The following is a 24,594-nucleotide window of genomic DNA, read 5'->3' as shown; positions in this document are numbered from 1 at the left end:
AAGCAGTCTCTGAGAGGAAGTCAGTCACACCACATCAGCTCAGGGACAAGAGGTCCAGGTCTCTCCTGACGGAGAACCACAGGCCTTACACTTCAGATACTGTGCACAGAAAAGCAGAGATGTCAAACACGAATGCAGATTAAAACCACAAGGGTGAACATGCCCCAGTGCAGGTGCGGACCTGTAATCAAGTTCTTTTGAAACGGTTTTGTGTGAGGGGCAACCAGGAGTTCCTTTTAAAGGATGTTTAATGATTTTCCCTGGAAGTCGGCTAGGCAAATAACAGTTGTGGAAATGTTTTATAAGCTCTCAAGCTCCCTAAAAATGAGAGGCTACAGCCTCACGATATTTTAAACACTTACCGAATGCTCACCCTGTGATTACTAGCTTCCCGGTGTGCTGAGCCTTTTAATACCTCAGAATAAATAAGTCAAAAAAATCCTGACACCTATGGATGAAAAATGGACACTTGTCATCTGCCTCTACAAGGATGACATCTGCTCCTCGTGACCAGCAGCAACCTTCTTCCAAAATGTGTTGCTTCACAGACCCCCTTCACCCAAATCACATACATCCTGACCTCCACCCCACTTCTTGGGGCTTATCCTCAGAGGTTTCTGAGATGCTGTCCCTGGCTAAAGTCCTCATTTTGCACCCAAATAAAATTTAATTCACAATTCTCAGGTTATGCTTTTTTTTTTTTCAGTAAACACATCAAAAGCTTGGTCTTGTGTAAGATTTCTTTACCGAGCTCCAGGTATATGAAAAGAGATAATATATCAAAACTGCATTAGCTTACAGTTCACCTGTAAAGGGAAAAACGGTAAGACTGGAAGGCGTCCAAAGAGAACAGGCATGAGGAGCAGAGGGAGGGTTTCTGATACGACTAAAGGCAGTTTGTCCTGCCTGCAGGTGGACGAGATGGTCATTACAGAACCCAGTAGGGAGCATGATGAGTGGACAAGCCACGTATTTGGGAAGTAGGTCCTATTCAGAAACAGGAGGAAAAGCTGGGCAACCTCAAAGGCAGCTCCTCTCCCAAATTATCAGCTGATTTTTGAATCGGTAACAATGGAAAAGTCAGTGAGAAGAGCCTGCAAGAAACTTCCAAGATGAGACAGCTTTCTTCTAAAACTGGCACAAACGCAAGTTAATACAAGGTTGCTCTACATCCATGAAGAAAAGAGCCATTCACTCTCAGCTTCCAGGTGCTCTGACGACCTGCAGTGTGACCCAGTGGTTAAGGACCTGGATGCTGGAATCAGAATTCTGGGTTCACACCCCACTGTCACTTGGTAAGGGAGCAATTTTAGGTGATTTACTTAATCTGAGCCTCCATCCCCTCACCCCCTCCAAGGGGTCACTGTAAGTGTAAACTTGCTAAAACAGAGCTGCTGCTGCTGCTGCTACTGCTAAGTCGCTTCAGTCATGTCTGACTCTGTGCAACCCCATAGACGGCAGCCCACCAGGCTCCCCTGTCCCTGGGATTCTCCAGGCAAGAGTGAGGTGGGGTGCCATTTCCTTCTCCAAAACAGAGCTAGACCAGCCTGGTGCACGTTAGTTATTATTGTTCTGTGACCTGATGAAAGGACCCTGTCTCCAGAAGTGCCTGTAAGAAGTCATAAAACGAAAATTGCCTGTCACACTCAAAACCGCTCTTGGCTAAGCTGCCATAAAACCAGTCTAAGATGGTACAAACTGGTCTAAACCAATCTAAACTGGTCTAAGCCAGTTCAAATGGGTCTAAGCTATTTCCACCTGGTCTCAGCTGGTTCGAACTGGCCTCAACCAGGTCAAACCGGTCTGAGGCTTTTTATACCGGTCTAAGCAAGTCTCAGCCAGTTCAAACAGGTCTAAACCAGCCTCAGAGGCTTTTTAAACTGGTCTAGTCTCAGCCAGCTCAAACAGGTCTAAACCAGTGTCAGAGGCTTTTTAAGTTGGTCTAAACAAGTTTCAGCCAGTTCAAACCAGTCTGAACTGGTCTAAATCAGTCCAGGCCTGGGCTCATGGTGGATTTGTGCTTGCTTCAGTCAACAGTACTGTCAGTCTGTTCCTGGCGGTGCTGCCTGGTCAGCTTCCCCTCAGCTTCCTTTGTTCCCTCCTTGACTCTGCACCTTCCCTGGCCACGCTGAGTCGTCTTGCAGGTCACAGCCACTGTAGTCCCTCGTCCTTAAAGCGGCTCACACAAAGCCGTCTGTCTCATCCCCAAAGCCACCGCAGACCTCCACAGCCCGGGCCTGCCTGGACCGGGACCCCGGGCCCCTCCCACCACTTCCCACCCCCGTGGCGAGCCGGCCAACCTTCAATGAAGTCCGAGGCCGTGTAGGGCCGCTGGTCGGGGCTGCTCTCAGCGGGGCTGTTCAGGGCCTCCACGGCCGACTGGATGGCCTCCACCAGCTCGTCCCGCTTGTCTTTGCGCACGGGCTTCTCCTCGGGGTGGCGGGTCAGGCCGGTCTCCAGCTGGTACACCTTGTGCAGCGTGAAGCTGTCGAAGGGCACGGCGGCGTACTCGGTGGCCTGCTTGACGCCGGCGTGCACCTCCGCCCTGTCCACCTGCGAGCGCAGGAAGGCCAGCAGGTCGGCCTGGGCCCTGCCCGGGGCGCCCGCGGGCTCCCCCGCCAGCTGCTGCGCGGCCCTCAGCTGCTCGCTCCGCTCTTGCAGCTCCTCCTGCAGCTGCGCGATCTGCCTCTTGAGGCTCCCGACGTGGTCGCGGTGACGCTCCTCCCAGCCGAGCACTGCCGCCTGGGAGCCGGCCCTGCCCGTGGGGCCGTTGGCCCTGGGCAGCCCCTGGCGCTCATCATCGCCCCTCGGCGTGCAGGCCAGCATGTAGAGGACAGACGCCGCGCAGCAGAGAAGCACGAGCAAGACCACCACCCGGGAGGCCCAGGCGAGCAGCCCCCGGCGCAGCATCCTGGCTCAGGAGTCGGCCATGCGGCCCCGGCCCGCAGGGGCGTCCCCAGACTACACCTCCGGAAGCACGCGTGCGAGGGCCCCCGAGCCGCTCTCATCCATTCCTGTCTACACCGCCACGCCTCGTCGCTGGGAGGCCACCACCACGCTCAGCACTCTCCTGACTTCCGAAGGACGGACGTGGGGGCAGAGGCAGCAAGTCGGGGAAACCATCCAAGTCGTCAGGCTCATTCCCATCGTAACCTTCCAGAGGGGATCTGGGGAGAGACAGAGGGCAATAACACTCACTCAAGACGATAACCTCCTTGTGTTCACCATGAGGGCCAATAATCAATATGCAGTGGGGTTTATGGAAAATACTGGGAACTCCCGGGCAGTTCAGTGTTAGGACTGCTACACTCTCACTGCCCTAGAGCCGGGTTCAGTCCCTGGGCAGGAAACTAAGATCTGCAAGTCATGCAATCAGCCGAAAAGAGAAAAGAATATGCTTACAACAGGTGATTAAATATTGTTTGGTGTTTCTGAATCAGAATGCAGGTACCCATTTGCAGAGGCGTGCACACAAAAAACAAAGCATGCAGAAAAAAAAAACAGGAAGAAAAGATGGCAAAGTGTGAGCTCTCTCTTACTAGAGTAGGATTAATGGTGAGCTTTCTTTATCATGTCAATTGTCCACAATGGCACATATTATTTTCGTGGTTAAAAGGGAAAAGCAAAACTTAAATGACAGTGGGATTGCAGACATGCCCTGCTCAAGCCCAGATGCAGACAGTGAGCATCCCTGATCTCGAGGGCACCCGCCCAGGGGAAGAGCTTCAGGCCGGCTCAGGGTGGTCCTCACACGTTCTGCTGAGCAGCATGGAAGCACCTGGAGGCTCAAATATGCCAACGCTAAGTTTGGATGGTAACATGCAGAATGAGCAGATAGTTCTTCCAGGGCAGTGGGTGATGAGTTTACAGAGAAAGGGATGAGGCTGGGAGAAGGAGATCTGAAACACTGCTTGGTGAGAAGTCAAACCCAGGATGCCTCTGCCCACCCTCCAAGAGGAATTCCCTGTCCTGGCGGCTCACCAGGAATACCCAGCCAGACCCACACGGCCTGTCACACGCACACACTCTGTACCTCAACTTCACCATCCCCCCAAACAAATGCAGGGCCACCTGGCTCTGACCCACTGTCCCCCTTTCCCAGGCACCCCCTTCCTCCTCCATCCATCAATGACCCTCTCTTCCTCACCCCCTCAACCCCCTCCCTTCCTCAATCCCCTTTGCTCGACTCCCCTGCCCATCTGAGCCACAAAAAAGAAAGAACAATAAATGAATCAAATAAGATTTCTTGTTTTGGGAGATTTTAATAAATTTTCCTAGATGCACTCATCTTCTTACTCAACGTATCACTTCCCTGAAACGAGCTCCCTGAGGGTACTGTGTCTGGGTCATTTCAATACTTAAAAAAATCCCTGCGATAACAAAGTTACTTTTCACATAGTTTTCACTAGACCTAGATATCCAGATTCTCGCCTCATTTACCGGTGGGCTGTCTCACTGATGGACCGGAAGAACTCTAGGCAATTAGTAGCTTCTGGGCCCCAGGGAAAAGGAGGAGGTGATCCTTCTGCACCCTCCGTGTGCTGAAAATGCAGCGAACAGCAGGGTCACTGAGTCTGAGTAGTTGTCCCTTTGTCCTGCAGCCACAGCCTGGGGTTTTTCTCTCCTGCTCCTGGGGATGTGCCTTGTATGATATTACTGTTACCAAAATAGCTGATTTCCCAATTTTCCCTTAAGATGCAACACCTAACATTCTCTCCAATGTCTCCCTTGGCCTGAGGATTCTCCAGCCTATACTTTAGCACAGTACCTGGGTATCGGTGTCGAGTTTAAAGTGCATGTTTAGTGCATGTTTCCGTCTGATGAAAATCCCAGGATTTATGTAATTACTGTAATTCTGTGATTAAAAACATCTCAGCTTGGGAATTCAGGCACCGTGCTGTTTTTAATGACATCCCTTGGATTAACTCATTATATACGAGTACTAACTCATTATATGCGAGTACTAAATTACCAGTGAAGACACATTACCATGTTATTCGGCCACTTTAAAAGACTTTTACTTTAAATGGATTGTCACTAAAGACCAAATAAGCAAGTCAAAAAAAAACCAACCAAACAAACAAATGGAACATTCAACACCATTAATTGTGCTGGGGAAACAAAGTATACAATCTTTCTAATGTTTCGAATGGAATAATTGTTGTATTTGCATAATAAATTGAAATCATGTTGGTTAACTGAAGCAGTGCATTAAAGCAATGGTTAAAAATTTTTAAAACTGTACAATAATTATTTTGTTCCATTCCATAAATCTCTTGAAAGTCTAGTCCAGCTTTTGAAGTTCACTAGTATAAATTTCAAAGTTATTTGGTATTTCACTCTTTGAGATATAAAAGGAGAAAAAAAACAGGCTTAGTAAGAAATGACTTTTTAAAAGAATCAAAAGCCATAAAAATTACTGCCAAGGGAGCAGTGATGGATTGCTCCTCTTAAAGGTCAGGAGCGGATAAGGTACATCAGCAACAAAACTCCGCACCTCTCAGCACGCAGTGGTTTTCGATGTTTCTAGCAATCTATCCTGTAATCAAAATAGTAAACTGGTTGCACGTTTGCCTGCTGGATTCAGGAGGCTTATCCTCGCCACTCCTGCTTCTACGGCGACATCGTATTTTTCATCTGCAGCAAAGGTGTTACCTTCCCAGCTCTACCACATACACATGCGGGACGCCTCGATGAGATACAACCATACAACCCGGACCAAACCTACAAGCAAACCACAAGGGCCCAGCCTCTCCCGCTCTCTGCAGAGGTGCTGGGAGAATGAAAGAGTTAACATTTACACTGTGTTTACAGCTGCAGATGGAGCCCAGCATGTAATTACCAGGCACTATCATCAGAGACAGTGAAAATACAGCTGTTACCATCCCAGCAGCATTGTGCTACTATTTAAAAAACAGAAAAGGCACTCAGATTTCAGAGGAGTTCCATCTTTGGGGTAGTTAAGGGCAAGACCTGATGGGAAGAGCCAACTCACTGGAAAAGCCCCTGATGCTGGGAATGATCGAAGGCAAGAGAAGAGGGCAAGAGAGGATGAGATGGTTGGACGGCACCAATGGATATGAACTTGGGCAAACTGAAAGATGGTGAGGTACAGGGAAGCCTGGTGTGCTGCAGTCCATGGGGTCACAGAGTCAGATGTGACCTGGCAACTGAACAACAACAAAGTCCTCTCAGTAACCAACCTTAGGACGAGTAAAAGGGAGGTGCATGTTCCTACTTTTTAACTACAAAAAAATCCTCGGGCTCGTTGCATCTGCTAGCTATATTTTACTGTTTTTAAATCTTTTTTTACCTTATTGTCATTGCAATTAGCATTAGATTTTTCTGGTACTCTAGTTAGTAGAGCAAAGTTAAGGATGATTTTTTGTTGTTGTTCATTGTTTAGAGAGAAAAAAACAAGAGCATAAATGTATCAGACATTTCAAAATGCTGTTTTACAAAATAACCAAATATTAGGTTTTTTTTTAAATCCTGATTAAAAGTAGACATAAAGTAATGATAGATCACTGTGAAGTCAAGCAAGGGCATACACTTTATGTCTGTTTTTCAGAAAAGTTCAAGAAAATAAACCATGGATATAGCTTTAAAGCAAAAGTTTGACTCAAATCCAGTACTTTAGAGAAAAGTCCACCTGAGAAGTAATACTTTTTTTCTTTTCTCTTCACCCAGTCGTGTCTGACTCTTTGCGACCCCGTGCACTGTAGCCCACCAGGCACCTCTGTCCATGGGATTTCCCAAGAAAGAATACTGGAGTAGGTTGCCATTCCCTTCTCCAGGGGATCTTCCTGACCCAGGTCTCCTGCACTGCAGGCAGATTCTTTACCGTCTGAGCCACCGAGGAAGCCCTTTTACTCCCCTGCCACCTTCACTTCAAAGGTCCATCCTTCCCAAGAGCTCCCCCCAGGCTTCCCTGCCCCAGCCAAATCCCCAGGGATGTTCTGTGACGCACACCATCCAAAAAGCACAGCATTTATCGACTAGACTGAAGGGACAGCCAAGCACAGTGGCTTTGCTGCTGTTTTTACAACCTCTGAGCAACAGAAGGGCAGGCGGAGGTTCCTCCAAGGTCCGCTGCGAGGGCAGACGATGCTGCAGAGCAGTGCTCGCCAGATCACCCAGGGCAGAGCAGGTTCCTCCAAGGTCCGCTGCGAGGGCAGACGATGCTGCAGAGCAGTGCTCGCCAGATCACCCAGGGCAGAGCCCACTCAGTGCAAGGTCCCTCCCCAAACTCTCGGGCCAGACAGGGGCTCTCGGGACAGGCAGACTGACCCTAATAGCTCTGCCCTGGGGTATGCAGGCAGGGGGCTGCTTAAGGAATTTCTTTCTGAACAGTCAAGGCAGAGAGTCTGAAAGACACAAGGGCCTAAGCCAAGGGGCCCAGTCATGCGGTGGGTTTCTCAGACTCCAGCTGCAAGCCATCTGACAGCCTGCGCTGACCAGCAAGCGTCTGGGGCAGCCCCAGGCCTCCAGAGAGCACAGCAAGGGCCCAAGACGGGGAAGAATCCAGGAGGCTGTCGCTGTTCATCCTCGCTGTTACTGAGCATCTGCTAGTACCCTGCCGACAAGAAGTTACAGGAGATGAAAAGGGGACCGAGCCCAAGTTCCAGGAGCAAGTTCATGAGCTTGCAGGGGAATGAAGCCCTTTGCCAATAACTGTAACACGAACCCTTAACAGCCAAACTACACTGAGACAGATATCATCGCTAATGCCATGTTCCCTCCTACCAAATGTACAGGGGATAGGGTTGAGAAGTATAAAAAAATAAATTTCAAAATGACAAGAGCTTAAAATAAATGTTAGGTATCTACAACATTCCTTAAGATAGGCAAGCGGCTACAGGGACTGTGTATCCTTTCATCTTAGAGTGGAAACAGAGTGAAATGAAGACATGTCTTAAGTTTGGTCCAGGGTCTAACAGTCACCGAAAATGAGGAGAGTAGACATTACAATTTCTACAGCCAGGACAGAAGCGCTGTTAGATGCGTGTCCCGGTTTCACGCTACAGATGCCAGGGGACATTTCGGTCAGCAGGGCTGTGGCCTGTGACAGAGAGAGCCTTCCAAGAGGCCTCTACGAGTGTCCCTGAGAAGTTCACACACGCTGAGGACCGCAGGACAAGCCCCGCTGTGAGACGCGGCCATGACGGCAGCAGGCAGAAGGGTCGGGGCTCATTGGTGAGGCCAGGCCAGGCAGCCCTACTCGGCACAGTGACAGGCCTGAGTGACAAAGGAGCCCGTTCAGGGCATGGCCATAAAGGCCCCGGGACAGCTCCACCCTGGGCACACGCCCAGCCAGAAGGGCGGGAGCGAAGAAAAGCAACCGCGTGTCCTGAGCCAGGAAGCAGGGGACCAGGGCCCCAGGCCACCCTGTGCAGCGGCTCCTTGAGGGACACAGACAATTGGCTCTTTGAAAGCAGGGGCACGGCAGACCCTCGGTGGCAGGATTAGCTGTACTAATGGAAAATCTATGGATGGAGGAGCCTGGTGGGCTGCAGTCCACGGGGTCGCTAAGAGTCGGACACGACTGAGCAACTTCACTTTCACTTTTTACTTTCATGCATTGGAGAAGGAAATCGTAACCCACTCCAGTGTTCTTGCCTGGAGAATCCCAGGGACGGGGGAGCCTGATGGGCTGCCATCTATGGGGTCGCACAGAGTTGGACACGACTGAAGCGAGTTAGCAGCAGCAGCAGCAACGGAACATAAATTGAGGTCCCATCTCCTGGGTAAGCACACTATCCTGAATGTGTGTGCAGAAGGCATCATGCAAGGACACTTATTCAGACAGACTTCAGATGCTCTCAGAAACATATATAAAGTGACTCTGTAAGCCTCGCCCTGGAAAAGCCCCTGATGCTGGGAAAGACTGAGGGCAAGAGGAGGAGGGGGTGACAGAGGATGAGATGGTTGGATGGCATCACCAACTCAATGGACATGAGTTTGAGCAAGCTCCAGGAGTTGGTGATGGACAGGGAGGCCTGGCGTGCTGCAGTCCATGGGGTCGCAAAGAGTCGGACACGACTGAGTGACTGAACAACAACAAACCCTTGGCCTGCCTCAGCGCTGCAGGAATTCTCTCTGCTTCCACTTAGCTCCCGTATGCACCAGGCAGCTCCCAGCATGGCCTGGCATCCCTGCCTCCCTGTCGGCCTGGGGCACGTGTGAGGGGCCAAGGCCACCCGCAGGAGTGCGGGAAATTCTGCAGAATCCAGCAAAAGGCAGACCAAAGCCACTCCGGGAGCTGAAGACACCCAGCTCCCAGCCCCACCTCCCTGCCTCCTGTGAACACACTTCTTTCTAACTCTTTCCCACCCGGTCTCTTAGAGATGCAACTCCTGCCGCAGCGTCGTGTGGTCCAGAGCAAGCCGCCTCTTGTTCACATCTGCCACTTTAGGGCTGAGATGTTGCAGGGATGTTAAAACTGCCGGAAAATGAGCATATTCTTCCCAAATCACACCCCCGGGAGCTGAGGAGCTGCACTTCTCCGGCATCGCACATCTTTCTGCAACACAAGCGTCTCTTCTCCAGGCGGCTTGAGTCAGCACTCATCCTGTGCCAAGCACTGTCAGCCTCAGGGTGCTTCTGACGGCAGTTGAGGAGCGCAGGGAAGATCAGTGTCGCTGTCCACACAGGACCGGGTGAGGGCCAGCGGGGCACAGCCTTCACCTGGCATCACAGTGTCAGTGTGGTCGGGGAGCATCCTCACAGCCTCCCCAGCCTGATGCCAGGCTGCCCGGCCCAAGGCTCTGTCCACGACAGGCTTTGAGGGCCATGCTCCTCCTCCACCCCCGGATCAGTGGTCTCCAAGCTGATGGATGTAAACAGCTCGGCATGCCCGGCAGGAAGTGACCAGTGGGTGAGGACCAAATGTCTAATGAATTCATTGACAAGCTACACACCAATCTTACAATACTGCTGAGTTACATGTTCACAAAACAATACCCCGACAACAATGAATCATGAAAAATGCTTTGAATGTCTTCTCACTCCAATGGACCATCCTGGGCTCCCCCGGGACCTGCTTCTGGCTCCCACATAACTGCCCTCCTCACCGCCTTTCATTCCGGTATCCCCAGGACACAAAACTGCAGCCCCACCCACCCAGGGCCCAGTGCAGGCTCCCAATCCACAGGGTGACCTGCCTGCCTCTGGACCCCTGGCGCCATCCCAGGGTCTCCAACACCAACCGCCAGACACTGCCTGGCCCCAACCACGAGCATGCTTCCCTCCCTTCCAACCTGGAGGACTTGGACCTCATGGCCTTCAAGATGCCCTGAGGGTCCTCCCTGTAACCAGATCCAGAGGGGGTTCCCCACGGCCCAGAGGGATGGAAAGCCCCTTGCTGGGAGGCACCCCTCCAGCACCCGCATCTCCATACTGCTTGGAAGGAATCCTTCTGCTTCCGTTTTCCCTACTTTGAAGCAGAGACAGGGAAATGCAGAAAAAAGACACTAGGGTCTGCTAACCAGAAAATGAATGCAGAGATGAGTCACAACTCTGAAAGCTGAAAAGCCAGGAAACAGGCCAGCCCTCCGTGCTGATCGCTTTGGATTTTGGCTTCTAATTTGCCAGTGAATGTTTGAAAGAGAGGGTCTTCCTGAAATACACGTAGATCTTCCTTCCCATCCCCCTTGCCACCTCTGCCCTTGTTTCAGGAGCATCTAAGGGGGTCAGTTGGCACAGGTTGGGGCCGTGGAACCTGGAGGCGGGGGTGACAAGAGAGAAAGGTTCCACAAGAGAACACAGGGCTCACGCTGCATGGTCTCGGCCCACGAAGAAGCTCTTCCTGGCAGGAAGATGCCCCAAGCATAAGAGCAGGGCTGAGTCAGCTGCCAAAGAGACCTGTCCTGTCTCTGTCTGCCCCTCTGTCCCGCCCGGTCTCTGGGGCTGGTGGGGCCGCCTGAGAAACCTGGCTCCCAGCCCCTCCCAGTGCTTACAATCAATCACACCCACTTAGCATCTGCTCTGGGCCAGACCCCAGATTAAGCAGTTTATAAACATTATCTCATTTAATCCTCAAAACAATCTCATTAACGATAAGGACACTGAGGCTGACAGCAGTGAGGTCACTAGCCCCCGGTGCAGAACCGGCCAGCAGCCAAGCCCCGCATCAAATCCGGCTCAGTCTTGATGCCACACCGGGCTGGTACCCGCCAGGCTGTGCCGTTCACTACCCTCAGGAATCCCGAACTGCTTGCTGCGACCCGCCCCTCCTCCTGCACCCAACCTGTCCAATTTTTCTTGCTTCTAAGCACCCAGTGGATCTTGCCTGGCCTCTCAGACGTGGTACAGAGCAGTCATTTTTCTCCATCATGTTTTGTCTCCCCATTTAGCTGTGGTTTGTACGTCCGCATCCCCTTAGCAGCTCTGCAAACTCACAGTGTCCCTGGAAATACCGGGGATCCCGGGCGTGCCTGGGGCCCCCCAGTGGGGCCGGGGACAGAACAAGCCTGCAACAGCCAGAGGCCTCTGAGCAGATGCCAGGAGCCCTACCCCACGCATCAGGTTTAAGACAGCGCAACTAAAATGCACTCCGGCAAGGGGAATTTCTTCTTCGAAAGGAGAAAAACAGGACATCTCTTGGTCAGTTAACCGAGATGCTGGCTGGACTCACTACGAGCTCTCTTCTGCCAAACACCGAATTCTCCCTTCCTTCCTCCAGAGGCTGGTGAAGGGGCTGCCCGTGCAATGGCCATCACCACACGTCACCTATGCTCCCGTGCAGGCAGAAGCCACCCTGGAAAGTGACATCGCTGGAGACTCAGGGAAGTGCACCCCTGGGGAGACCACGTCCCGAGGTCACACAGTCCAGCTTCCGGGGAAAGGCGTGCTGGTAATCAACACGGAGAGGACTAATTAAAAGTGAGCAGGGCTCTGTGCCAAGCCCTCCTAGCCAAGAGCGGCAGGCAAGCAGGGCCCCCACGCAGATGCGGGGCGGAGTCGCTGGGTGGTAAACACCAGCTCCCGGGGAGGTGGGAGGCGTGAGTCACCCTCCCTGAGCTGTGAAGGCCGAGGATGGGGGCGGGCGCTCAGGCTCACTTACAGGGAGGGCAGAAGAGAGGGGGAAAGCTGAGTTCTCGTGCACCGATTAGCAGATCGGAGGAGGGAGGAGAAGAAGAGGATGAGAAACGAGCGTCACCAAATGCCTCCCCCGCACCCCAGCCCCGTCTTGAAAACACTTTCAGACACAGAGCGGCTGCACACCCACCGAGCAGGTGACAAGTCCCAGGCAGGGACCTGATGGCCTTTCAGGCAGCCCAGCAGCTCCCTCAAGGACATTCCAAGAATCACTGCCCCTCAAGCATCATCTGCCGTCTCCCGTGAACCTCACGCGAGTTGGTGATCCCGATCTCGAGAGTAGGAAACCGGACTTTGGGGAGATCTGAGACTTTCCCACACGGCCGGGAGCCTCCACACCCCCAAGGGCGTCGACGCCCATCAGCACGACACCCCAGAGCACAGACAGAGTGAGCACACTTACAGAATCAGACCATGGTGGCAAAGGGGAGGCGATGCCCACGAGCAGGGCCACAGGGAAGTGTAGGCAGGCAGCGAACATGTGCGCCAGGGAAAGCTCTCCAAAGAGCACCAACAGCCGCCAAGGCGAAGCGGAACCAGACACCAGCCGCTGAGAGCGCGAGACAGCAGAGCTTGGGTCTGGAGGGGGAGAAGCGGGGAGGGGTGCCCAGGGCCTCTCCCCTCCCCACCCTGGGCTCCCCTGGGGGAGACCCCACATTAGGGCAAACAGTGGCGACCCACGGCTCTCTCCTGGCCCCGTGGACACCCTGTTGACACCCCGTGGCTACGCAAGCCGCCCCCCGCCAGGGTTGACACTCATTTTCCGGCACCAGCCGTGTGATGTGTGAGTGTGGCTGCCCCAGGTCTCCGGAAAGAAGCGGGTGAGCACAGCCGCTCCCCAACCCTGCCACGGCCCCAGAGGAGCAACCGACCCCCAGACACATCCTGAATCAAAAGTGCTGGGACCCACCCTGTGGAGGCCAGCAACGCATTTTGCTGGCTTGTGTGAAGCCTAGGAGTCAACCACTGTCCTGAGTCAAGACAAAATGACCACCTGACTCAGCTCGGTCCTCCGACCTGGTCCTCTCCCACCAAGAAGTAGGCACCAGCACACACACGGGGCCGTGCTTCCACAAAGCGGTCCTTACCAAACAGGACTGAGACAGCAAGGCCTGCACAGGAGTTAGAAATCCCATGGAGCCAGGTCAGCAGAGTATGAGTGCAGAAAAGAACCAGCAATGCTGAAAAATATACTATTAGTGCAATATCGTATAAATGAAAGATGTAGCATTATTTTCACAAAAAATAAAACCTCGGGTTGATCACAAACCATATTTAAAGTCCAGCTGTGGCCCACCATACCATAAGCCCCTCCGCTAGTATGCCCCGGCATCCCTTGGCTTGAACCCGGACACCAAGCCTCTCCTGCCTCCACTATTTCTGCTGAGGTGGCCAACTGATCACTAGGGGACTAGCTAAAAGCATTTCCAGATATCACTCCTAGAAAGAAAGTTACCGGCAATGAAAACTGTCCTATTTCTACACGAGATAAACAACACAGGGTGCTTATTTAATCCAAGTTTGTTATTCAGTTTAATACTTCTTAATATTCCCCTAACATCCCTCTGCTTCATTCTTAAAATATCCCCTGGCCCTCCTGGAAACTTTCCTGTCTAGGACCCCACTCTACTTGCCTCTTCCTCCTGCTTCTCTGATGTCTCCGATGAGGTAGGTTCTATTAACATCATACCCATTTTGCAGGTAAGGTCACTGAGGCAGAGGTTAGTCACTGCCTCAGGTCACCCAGCAACGAAAGGGTAGAAGTGGGTTTCCAGCCCAGGCAGCATGGCCCTACTGTCTGTCTCTCCATCACCAGGCCCTGTGGCTTCTCTGCCACTTGCTGTTGTTGTCACTAAGTCATGTCCAACTCTTCTGTGACCCCATGGACTGCAGCCCGCCAGGTTTCTGGGTCCATGGGATTTTCCAGGCAAGAATACTGGAGTGAGTTGCTGTTTCCTTCCCAGGAGAATCTTCCTGACCCAGGGATCCAACCCACGTCTTCTGCACTGGCAGGCGGATTCTTTACCACTGAGCCACCCGGGGAGCCCTTCTCTACCCTGTACTATGTGCTTTTAAGAGGCCTGGGCCTTGTAGAGGGAAAGCATAGAACCTGGCCAGGGAGCAAGGCTGGTGCATCAGGGGACCGGAATACAAGGAACTGGCCGGGCTGGCACCCTGACCTCAGACTTCCGGCCTCCAGAGCTGTGAGAATTAAACACGTGCTGTTTGAGCCACATTGTCTATGGTGTCGTAAGAGGGGTCTGTGCGGAGACAAGCCTTCTGTCGCCATAGGGCATCTGCACTATAGCCTACAGGCAGTGGTCAGCCAGCCGGCTACCTTTCTTAAACAGGAGTCATTGTGAGCTGAACTGAATTTCAGCAAATGGACAGGGCTGAGAGGCCCCGGAGAAAGGCGATCGGCACTGGGCAGATGGGCCTGAGGTCAGTGCGCCTCTGAGGGGTGGAGTAAGGCAAGTGGAGCCAGCAGTACTCAGTGTGGGGGATGGAGGTTCTAGAAAGGTCCGTTGGGTTCCATCTCCAGGACCTGGACTGGAGACCGGCCTGACACGGGAGAGGGAGCATCCACGGAGGAGGAGGGTGCCGGGTGGAGCTCTGGGAAAGGACAGGCTCATGGGGAGATCAGCAGAAAGAGGGGTCTCGTTCTGGACACGCCCGGTTGCTGAGGTGGGGGCCGTGGGGTTGGAGGGGGATCAGTCTGGCACAGCCATCGTTTCACCAACCAGAAAGGTGAGCCTGGAAGAAACAGCTGCTGTTGAGACAAAGTGATGGGGTCAGCATAAAGCACAGTCAGAAGCAGACGCCTGGACTTGGGATGCCCGGTCCCTGCCTCTATCCTGCACCCTGAAGTGTGTCAAGGTGTCAGTCACTCGGTCGTGTCTGACTCTTTGTGACCCCATGGACTGTAGCTCACCAGGCTCCTCTGTCCGTGGGATTCTCCAGGCCAGAATACTGCAGTGGGTTGCCATTTCCTCCTCCAGGAGATCTTTCTGACCCAGGGATGGAACCTGCATCTCCAGCATTGCAGGCAGATTCTTTACCATCTGAGCCACCAGGAAAGCCCACACTGCATATCAAAGTAGCTCCTTCACATCCTCGTCATCCCCCAAAGTCTGGTTTATTTTTTAAAAGAGAAGAAAATTGTAGTGTATCTGAAAAGTTTTCCCCGAACTGCATTTAAACAGAGAGGTGGGGACCCCAGGCAGGTTCCCAGGGGGCTTTGAAAGGTCACTGCATGTAAAGACTCAGCATGGCACCCTGGCATCAGGACAGCACAGGGCAGGAGGTCTTCACACATCCTGGACATCACTCGGGTATTGGGGAGTATACCTCCCGGCCAAGCAGGAAGCAGACTGCCTGACCAACAGACTGCCCACTTGGACCACAGGCACAACTCAACCAAAGTGGGACACACCAGGTCAAACGCCAGCTGGTACTGTTTTTTTGAGAGAAATCTCTGATCCTCCTAGGGTATTTCTAAAGGCAATTTTCCAGTAGCTTGAAAAGACATGATTTGATACAGCAGCATTCTAGTTCTAGCTGCTGGTACTACAGCTACGCCTGGGGTTTAAAAAAAATTTTTTTTAAACAACAATAAAACCTTCTGGTTATGCACATGGAGCTCTGAGACCACCCACCTGGTCCCACCAGAAGGTGGCAGGTGGGACCCTCATGACAACCATTTCCTCCATAGTAACAAGGGAGCAGAAAATAGCTCCTGACATTCAGCAGCGATGTCACGATTAACATGAACTTTATCCACCCAGTCACTGAGTACGTATCGAGTGAGACCGTTCGGACGATCACAGGGTCAGAGGAGGGGCGCGCTGAGGGCCCCACCGGCTGCCAGGGGATGTGGTCAACGTTCCGCTCCCACTCCAGCTCCACTAGTAAGGACGCCCATTGTTTTAATTTTTAAAAGGGGAAAAGATAAAGAATTCTAAAGATACTCCATTGACAGTGTCTAGTTTTTTCTAGATTTTTTTTTTCAGATACTTTTCTATTACAGGTTATCACAAGATATTGAATAGAGTTCCCGTGCGATACAGTAGGTTCCTGACGATTACTTCCTATGTACAGTGGTGTGCATGTTCATCCCAAACTCCCGATTTACCCCTCCCCTTCCTGGACTGTGTGTCTGAGTGTGCCTCTGGGTGTTCAAACCTCTTTCTTTCACGTGCTCCAGACAAGGTGAAAACTCCATGACCTTGTCACAGTCCTTACTTATTTTTAAACTTTTTATTTTATACTGGAGTCTAGACAATTAACAATGGTGTGAGAGTTTCAGGTGAACAGCAAAGGGCCTCAGCCACCCATAATATACGTGTCCCTACTGTCCCCCAGACTCCCCTCCATCCAGGCTGCCACTGAGCAGAGTTCCCCGTGCTATACAGCACGTCCTTGTTGGTTATCCATTTTAAATGCAACAGTGTGTATTTTTTCTTTAACATTAACTCCTTCCACGTAGAAAAAAAAAAGTTGAATTTTTTTTTTCTTAAACCAAGCTAATGGGTCTCAAGATTGATTCAAAGGCAATTATCCTGTGGAGAAGTGAGTCTGAGACGAGCTCCATGTTTAATGAGTGTTGCTTCATCTCTATTAAAAGCCTATAATGAGGTGAGATGTTTAAGGAGCTTCCTTGGCTGCAGAGCTGACCCTGTGGCTTGCCTACCTTTGGCTGATATTTATTTCCAAGTTTCTGGCTCCCGGATAGGACTGACATAAGCAGAAACATAACAAAATGAAGGGCACCTCTGTCAAATATTCCCCAACCTCAGCTTCGGCGTCACACGAGAGATGCTGAAAAGAATGAAGCGGGGCCATCCCACCCCCACCCGGCCCTGAGCAGCCACCAGGGAATCCAGAGACAGGGCAAAGCACAAACCAGACCACACCTTCAGGCCTTAGCAGCACATATAATCTACTGGTCTTTCTCTCTAGTAATTCAGAAAAGGGAGCCCCCCCCCCCCCGCCCCCGCCCCGTCCCCTCGCCTACTTCAGCACAGAAGCTTCCTATTCTTCATCTCATTCATTTGCGAGGTCAAGGTCTCCCTCAAGGGCACACAATCCCAGCTGCAGAGCTCATGAAAAAATAATGTCAGTTTTCTTTAAACAAATGTGGAGATGCTTTGCAGGGTACAAAACCGAAACACTCACAACGGGTGGGATCATCGCTGCTTTTATCTTCACTGTGACTGACACAAAGAACTTGCAGAAATGTCAAAGGAACAATGCCGAGAACAGCGCGTTAGGAGGTGATAATTGAGGAAAACACATTCTGGTTTCCACAGCAAGCTCAAGGCCAAGTCTGTTCTCAGATGGCTGGCACCCGCTTCTGGCCCCCAGCTCCTCTCTAATCCTGCTCCCCACCACTCCCACAACACTGCCCATTCCTCACCTGGCACCAGGTGTGCTCAGAAAGGCCTCCCCTCCCCCAGAGACAGACAGACAGACAGCTGGAGGGACGGCTCGGTGTGTGGACTTGATCAACAGGGGTGAGCCCAGACTACTGGAGACCTTGCTCAGGGGGTCGTCGTCGGTGACTGGGGACAAGCTGCCAACCCGGAGCGGCCGGCCCACAGCCTGAGTGCCCGGTCAGACCCCCGTGATGGGGGAGGCTGTGGCAGCTCTGCTCTGCTGCCTGCGGAGGGACTGCTGTCCAGGCCCATAGAGCTGCCCCCTGTCCAATCCCACCCGCAACCCGTCTCTGAAATCCAACCGGGTTGACAGAAGAGAACACGGACTTAGGGGCTGGACCCAGGTTCTACCCAGAAGCATGCGCTCCCTTAACTCGGAGGGTAGAAGAGTCATTGTTTAAGGACCCTTAACTCTGAACTTATAGATTCATTTAAGACGTACAGATAAAAAGAAAAATGCTTCTTTGACTGATAAAGAGATTACTTACACTCTTAGGAGGCATCACCCAACAGCAGTCAATTACAAACGAAAATACAGCATTCTCAAAAATATCATGCGATTTAATGGGGGGGAACTGTGTACTTGACAAACGTCAATCTAGATCCTACTTTTCTAAATTATATCCTGAGTAAAGTACCCCCAAATAAAAAATACTTGGCTCATTCTTCTCATACTAAAATTAGCAAAGCTCTGGTCATTCCAGGACTGGACAAGATGCTAACGGAATCTTTAGACAACAAGCTGTTTAACAAGCATGTACTGCACCTAATGAATAACGAATTACGTATGGCAAGCCAAGTTCAAGACATCAGCTACCTGTATCACACAGACCTGTATCTACATGTCTGCACTTAGAAATAAGTGTAAGTGCATATACATTAAGTACAAAGAGGAGAGTGAAAAAGTTGGCTTAAAACTCAACATTCAGAAAATGAAGAACATGGCATCTGGTCCCATCACTTCATGGGAAATAGACGGGGAAACAGTGGAAACAGTGTCAGACTTTATTTTTCTGGGCTCCAAAATCACTGCAGATGGTGACTGCAGCCATGAAATTAAAAGATGCTTACTCCTTGGAAGGCAAGTTATGACCAACCTAGATAGCATATTGAAAAGCAGAGACATTACTTTGTCAACAAAGGTCCGTCTAGTCAAGGCTATGGTTTTTCCTGTGGTCATGTATGGATGTGAGAGTTGGACTGTGAAGAAAGCTGAGTGCTGAAGAATTGATGCTTTTGAACTGTGGTGTTGGAGAAGACTCTTGAGAATCCCTTGGACTGCAAGGAGATCCAACCAGTCCATTCTAAAGGAGATCAGCCCTGGATGTTCTTTGGAAAGAATGATGCTAAAGCTGGAACTCCAGTACTTTAGCCACCTCATGCGAAGAGTTGACTCATTGGAAAAGACTGTGATGCTGGGAGGGATTGGGGGCAGGAGGAGAAGGGGACGACAGAGGATGAGATGGCTGGATGGCATCACTGACTCGATGGACGTGAGTCTGAGTGAACTCCGGGAGTTGGTGATGGACAGGGAGGCCTGGCGTGCTGCGATTCATGGAGTCGCAAAGAGTCGGACACGACTGATCAACTGAACTGAACTGAACTGAACTGATAGATGTACAGATACATCTCAAGACATAAAGATGAATAAGCTAGAGTTCCCACAGGAGGCAGACACATGAACAGATAAACCATGAGCTTTTTTCTGGGCTAGAGAAGCAAGGCAAGAAGGGGCTGACACAGACAGGGACAGCCAGCCCGGCCTGGAAGGCTCAGAAAAGGCTTTCTGCCTGAAGTGAAGCCTGAGCCAGGGCTCTAAGGGGGTGCTTAGCAAGGCAGAGAAAGGATGAAAGAGTGTTTCGCAGGAAACAGCCCCACGGCAGGGCTGGGGGCGGGAAGTATCACGGTGCACATGGGCTGTGCAGGCTGTCGGGGTGTCTGGAGCAGGCCCCTGAGCAGAACCTGGGAAGGTGGAGTTTAGAGAGGGGAGTATGAATGTGGCCTTGGACATGTTAGGTTGAACTTCCAGGGGGAGACGGGGAATAAGAGGAAGTCTAGCCTGGAGACAGCACAGCGTCGAGGCCATCAGTGTACAGATGTCATCACACCCTGAGGATGAAGAGGATAATATGGGGAGAGAACAGAGCAGCAAGAAAACCTGGTCCCCGAACCAGTGTGGGAACCAGCGCAGAACGGCCAGGAGATGGACCTCGGCCTGCGGGGGAGCCGGGAAGGGACTCCCAGGGGCTCCGAGTCCACGGCTCTGTTACCATTGGAGACTGGGGCCCTGGCCCCTCGAATCTCCCCTGCCGTCCACGAGTCGGTGGGGGTCTGCCTGTCTGAGGTTCAGTATCAGAGCAGCCATTTCTGCCACATAATGGCATGTCCTGCAAACTAACCTTGTAACCACAGTTGATTTCGCAGTCTCCATCTGCCTGAATGCAGTTTCTCCGCTTGTTCAGAACCGAGAAAAAGAAAAAAGAAAGCAACTCCTGACATTCAGAAGCTGCCCCCTGCCCCAGGCCCCCAGCAAGGCCATGTACGCTCGTACTGGACATAAATCATCTCAAGAATACCAGTCGCCACAAGATGGCTCTGAGATCAGGATAAGGAAAAAATAAGGCCACTTCCTAATTCTGTCTGATCACAGAAAAAATCAAAGAGTCACCCATGAAATACCAAACACCTCCTTTCTTGGCCAAAATGACGTATGGCTACTTCTTTCCCATTTCCTCACTTGAGCCACCGCCCCAACAGGTAAGATTTACTGAGGTGCCTCATCAGAGGAACAACCTCCACTTTCGGACAGCATCGGATCTGGACCAACCTGCCCCGCCCCCCTCAGACCCGCCTGCAGGTCATCCAACCAAAACCCAAATCCACATACAAGGTTCTGACAGCCTCTTACTGACACAGCCTGGCTTCTCCCCAGCATGTCTTCATCGCAACAAACAGAAGGCACAGATGACCTGAAGCAGGGCACTCAAAGCTGGTGCACTGGGACAGCCCAGACGGATGGGATGGGAGGGGGTGGGAGGGGGGTTTGGGACGGGGGGACACATGTACACCCATGGCTGATTCATGTCAATGCATGGCAAAAACCACTACAATATTGTAAAGCAATTAGCCTCCAGTTAAAATAGATAAATTAATTTTTTTAAAAAAAGACACAGAATGACCAAGGATGCCTTCCTGTCTGTGTCTGGAGAAACTGATGGAACTTAGGTGAGGAAGACAAATAAACTGAGCCCTAGGGCCCCACAGACACCAGTCAGGACAGCAGTTACCCCTCAGGGTAGAGAGCCTGGGAACCCTATAAGGAATCAAGGGTTATTGTCAAGATTCAGTTTCTTAGAGTTGGAGCTTCCCAGGTGGCGCTAGCGGTAAAGAACCCGCCTGTCAATGCAGGAGACGCTGGTGACATGGGTTCCATCTCTGGGTCGGGACGATCCCCTGGAGGAGGAAATGGCAGCCCACTCCAGTATTCTCGCCTGGAGAATCCCATGGACAGAGGAGCCTGGTGGGCTACAGTCCACGGGTTCACACAGAGTCAGACGTGACTGAAGCGACTTAGCACGCATGCACGCACGCAAGGTGGGTGGTGAGTATATGGGGCTGTCATATTCTTAATAAAATATTTAAGTCTGAAATTTTTAACAATATACTTTTAAGAAGAAGGAGGCAAAATAATGTCAGCTGCTGCTGAGCTGTCAAGCTAAAAGAACTAAAAAAAGGAGGTCACGGTTATTCAGCAAAGGTTCGCCTAGTAGGTTGATGGGTGTGAAAGGTGGGTTAGAGCAGATTACAGAGCAGGAAGGAGATGGAGACAATAAGGAGAGAAAATGTATTCCAATTTAGCTGCAAAGGAGAAGGGAGCAGGAAAGGTGCGTGATGGAGGGCAGCCCATGATGTCATATGGCGGATGAGACCTGCAGACCTTCACTCAAGACTGGGGAGTGGGAGCCAAATAAAAAAGACCCCCTGCCTCCTGCTGCTTCCTCTGACCCTAGCATCTGGCTTCTGAGTAACATTCAACTGATCATCACCGCACACACCCCTTCCCCACTGAAAGAAAGCGAAAGTGAAGTCGCTCAGTTGTGTTCGACTCTTTGAGACCCCATGGACAGTAGCCTAGCAGGCTCCGCGATCCATGGGCTTTTCCAGGCAAGAATACTGGAGTGGGCTGCCATTTCCTTTTCCAGGGGATGCTTCCTAACCCAGGGATCGAACCCCGGTCTCCTGCATTGCAGACAGACGCCTTACTGTCTAAGCCACTAGGGAAGCCCTTCCCCACTGCTGCTGTTGCTGCTGCTAAGTTGCTTCAGTCGTGTCCGACTCTGTGCGACCCCATAGACAGCAGCCCACCAGACTCCCCCGTCCCTGGGATTCTCCAGGCAAGAACACTGGAGTGGGTTGCCATTTCCTTCTCCAATGTATGAAAGTGAAAAGTGAAAGTGAAGTCGCTAAGTCGTGTCTGACTCAGCGACCCCATGGACTTCAGCCTATCAGGCTCCTCTGTCCATGGGATTTTCCAGGCAAGAGTACTAGAGTGGGGTGCCATTGCCTTCTCCACTACTGACTAGTAAGTATCACAAATAGGAGCGCCCAGAAAGACTGTACTGCAACTCTTTCCTTCATTAACATAGGTAAGTAACAGACTTTGTATTTATAGTTCAGTTTCTATACTTGAAAATTATAACCACAATATATAAATGTTACTGATGCTGAAGCTCCAGTACCTTGGCCACCTGAATCAAAGAGCCGACTCATTGGAAAAGACCCTGATGCTGAGAAAGATTGAAGGCGGGAGAAGGGGACAACAGAGGATGAGATGGTTGGATGGCATCACCGACTCAATGGACATGAGTTTGAGCAAGCTCCAGGAGATGGTGAAAGACAGGGAAGTGTGGCGTGCTGCAGTCCATGGGGTCGCAAAGAGTTGGACATGACTGAGCGACTGAACAAAAATAGAAGTTATCATAATCCAGAGGCTAAACTCTTGCTTCCAAAAAGACTGGGTAGTGTTTCCCTTCTCCAGGGGATCTTCCCAATCCAGGGATCAAACCCAGGTCTCCCGCACTGCAGGCAGATTCTGTACCAGCTGAGCCACCGGGGAAGCCTAAAAACCAAGCAGAGAAAAGCAACTGTCCACAAAGTTCCAGGACTTCAGACCTCTCCACACAGACACTCTAATGAGAACGAGGTTGGTGACAAGAAGAGCCTCCCAGAACAAGCCACGGAGTTCTGTTCAGCACAGTGCTTCCCTTGGGGGAATCTCCACGGAGCACCCCACATCCCCGCCAGGATGACCAAGGCTGCAGCCACACCTCTGCCTCTCCCCACAGCAGCTCCTTCACTACAGAGGTCAGCGGGGCTCAAGGTCAAACCCAGAACTTGGGCTGCACTCTGGGCTCTAAGAACTACAGCCAGTGGCCACTTGGTGAAGCTGCCATTCCCATTCAACAGAAACACGACAATGATCAATTTGATCACTGTCATCACAGACTAGATTACTTCCCTAATCCCTATGACATGCTACTAACAGATCCCATATCTACTATCTTTATTTGAGAGAGGGAAAAATTTAAAGACCCAAATCACAAGCTTTCTAGATGAATGTAAAATAATGACTCAGCCTGCCGGAATATTCATTCACATCTACACAAAACAAAGAAAAAATATATTTAGAATGCTCCTTGAAATGGGAGTACAGAAGAATTTTTTAAAGATCCTTTTCTTCAAGGAATATGCAATCTAACTGAGGGAAAAAAAATTAAGATATATGTAAAACAAAGCTTACATATAACTTCTAAAAAACATCAAGATAGGATGTTCAAAAGCAGGAGGGGTAAAAACAGACCCCTTAGTATCAACCAAAATATGGCCTCCCCAGGTTTTCTGGCTGTAGGCCTGAATATCTCACATCCTGAGAATGTAGCCAAGTCAAAGTCGGTAAGTCATGTCTGACCCTTTGCAACCTCCTGGACTGTACAGTCCATGGAATTCTCCAGGCCAGAATACTGGAGTGGGCAGCCTTTCCCTTCTCCAGGGGATCTTCCCAACCCAGGGATCGAAACCAGGTCTCCTGCATTGCAGGCAGAGTCTTTACCAGCTGAGCTACAAGGGAAGCCCAAGAATACTGGAGTGGGTAGCCTATCCCTTCTCCAAGGGATCTTCCCAACCCAGGAAAAAAACCGGGGTCTCCTGTATTGCAGGCGGATTCTTTACCAACTGAGCTAGCAGGGAAGCCCGAGTGTAGCCAAGGTGAAACTGTATGTCAACAGTGACTTCTTTGGAAGAAAAAGAACTCTGTCTTTTGCAACCAAATTCAGTCTGCTCTCAGGGCCTCGTCTTCAGGGAGCAGACCTCGGATTCCCTCTGTTCTGTGCACTGGCTGTAGCTGACTCAGCTCAAGCACCCCTGCATCCCTGAACATGCTGCGTGCACCCCTCCAGCAAGCGGTGCCCCGAGGTTTCCAGCAGCCCCTGCCCTTCTCTTGGAGGGAGTGGAAGAGCCAGCCCCTCGGAACCTCTCTGCTTCCTGCCGATGCCTGAGTTCTCGTTTTTATTCCCAGGAAAACAGTTCGATGGCAAGTCCCAGATCAATACTCTGGTTTACTGTAAATTCTACACTGAAACTGTCAGCTTGGGATTATAAGAAAGCATGAATCTTTTTTTGTTACTGGGTTGTTTCCTTCTTTTTTCTCCCTCTCAACAAAGCCTGCTGCTGCTGCTAAGTCAATTCAGTCATGTCCGACTCTTTGCCACCCCATGGACCGTAGCCCACCGTGCTCCTCTGTCCATGAGATTCTCCAGGCAAGAATACTGGAGTGGCTTGCCATTTCCTTCTCCAGGGGATCTTCCCGACCCAGGGATCAAACCCGGATCTCCTGTGTCTCCTGCATTGCTGGTATATTCTTTACCACTGAGCCACTGAAAGGCCCCCTTCTTTTCCAAAGGTCTAAATTAACGTAAGTTTAATATGGGAATAAATCCTATTCAGTGAGGTGTGAAAATTAGAATAAAGTCTGAAAAAAACCATACTTGATAATACCAACTCA

The 24,594-nt window shown here is 51.2% G+C and overlaps 1 protein-coding gene across 4 annotated transcripts in view; it reads right to left on the bottom strand.

Moving 5' to 3' along the window:
- CSGALNACT1 (chondroitin sulfate N-acetylgalactosaminyltransferase 1) overlaps positions 1–24,594 on the bottom strand; it is a 339,116-nt gene that overhangs the window by 79,873 nt on the left and 234,649 nt on the right. For all 4 annotated transcript variants that reach the window (XM_070781517.1, XM_070781520.1, XM_070781519.1 and 1 more), the window contains exon 3: positions 2,301–3,167. In XM_070781517.1, the coding sequence (XP_070637618.1) occupies positions 2,301–2,910 (610 nt within the window). In that variant the 5' untranslated portion in view covers positions 2,911–3,167. The remainder of the gene's footprint in view (positions 1–2,300; positions 3,168–24,594) is intronic.

Source organism: Bos indicus, chromosome 27, assembly GCF_029378745.1.
Source record: "Bos indicus isolate NIAB-ARS_2022 breed Sahiwal x Tharparkar chromosome 27, NIAB-ARS_B.indTharparkar_mat_pri_1.0, whole genome shotgun sequence".
NCBI classification, from domain to species: Eukaryota; Metazoa; Chordata; class Mammalia; order Artiodactyla; family Bovidae; genus Bos; species Bos indicus.
The sequence above is the reverse complement of the archived record's forward strand: the minus strand, read 5'-3'. Positions and strand labels throughout refer to the sequence as shown.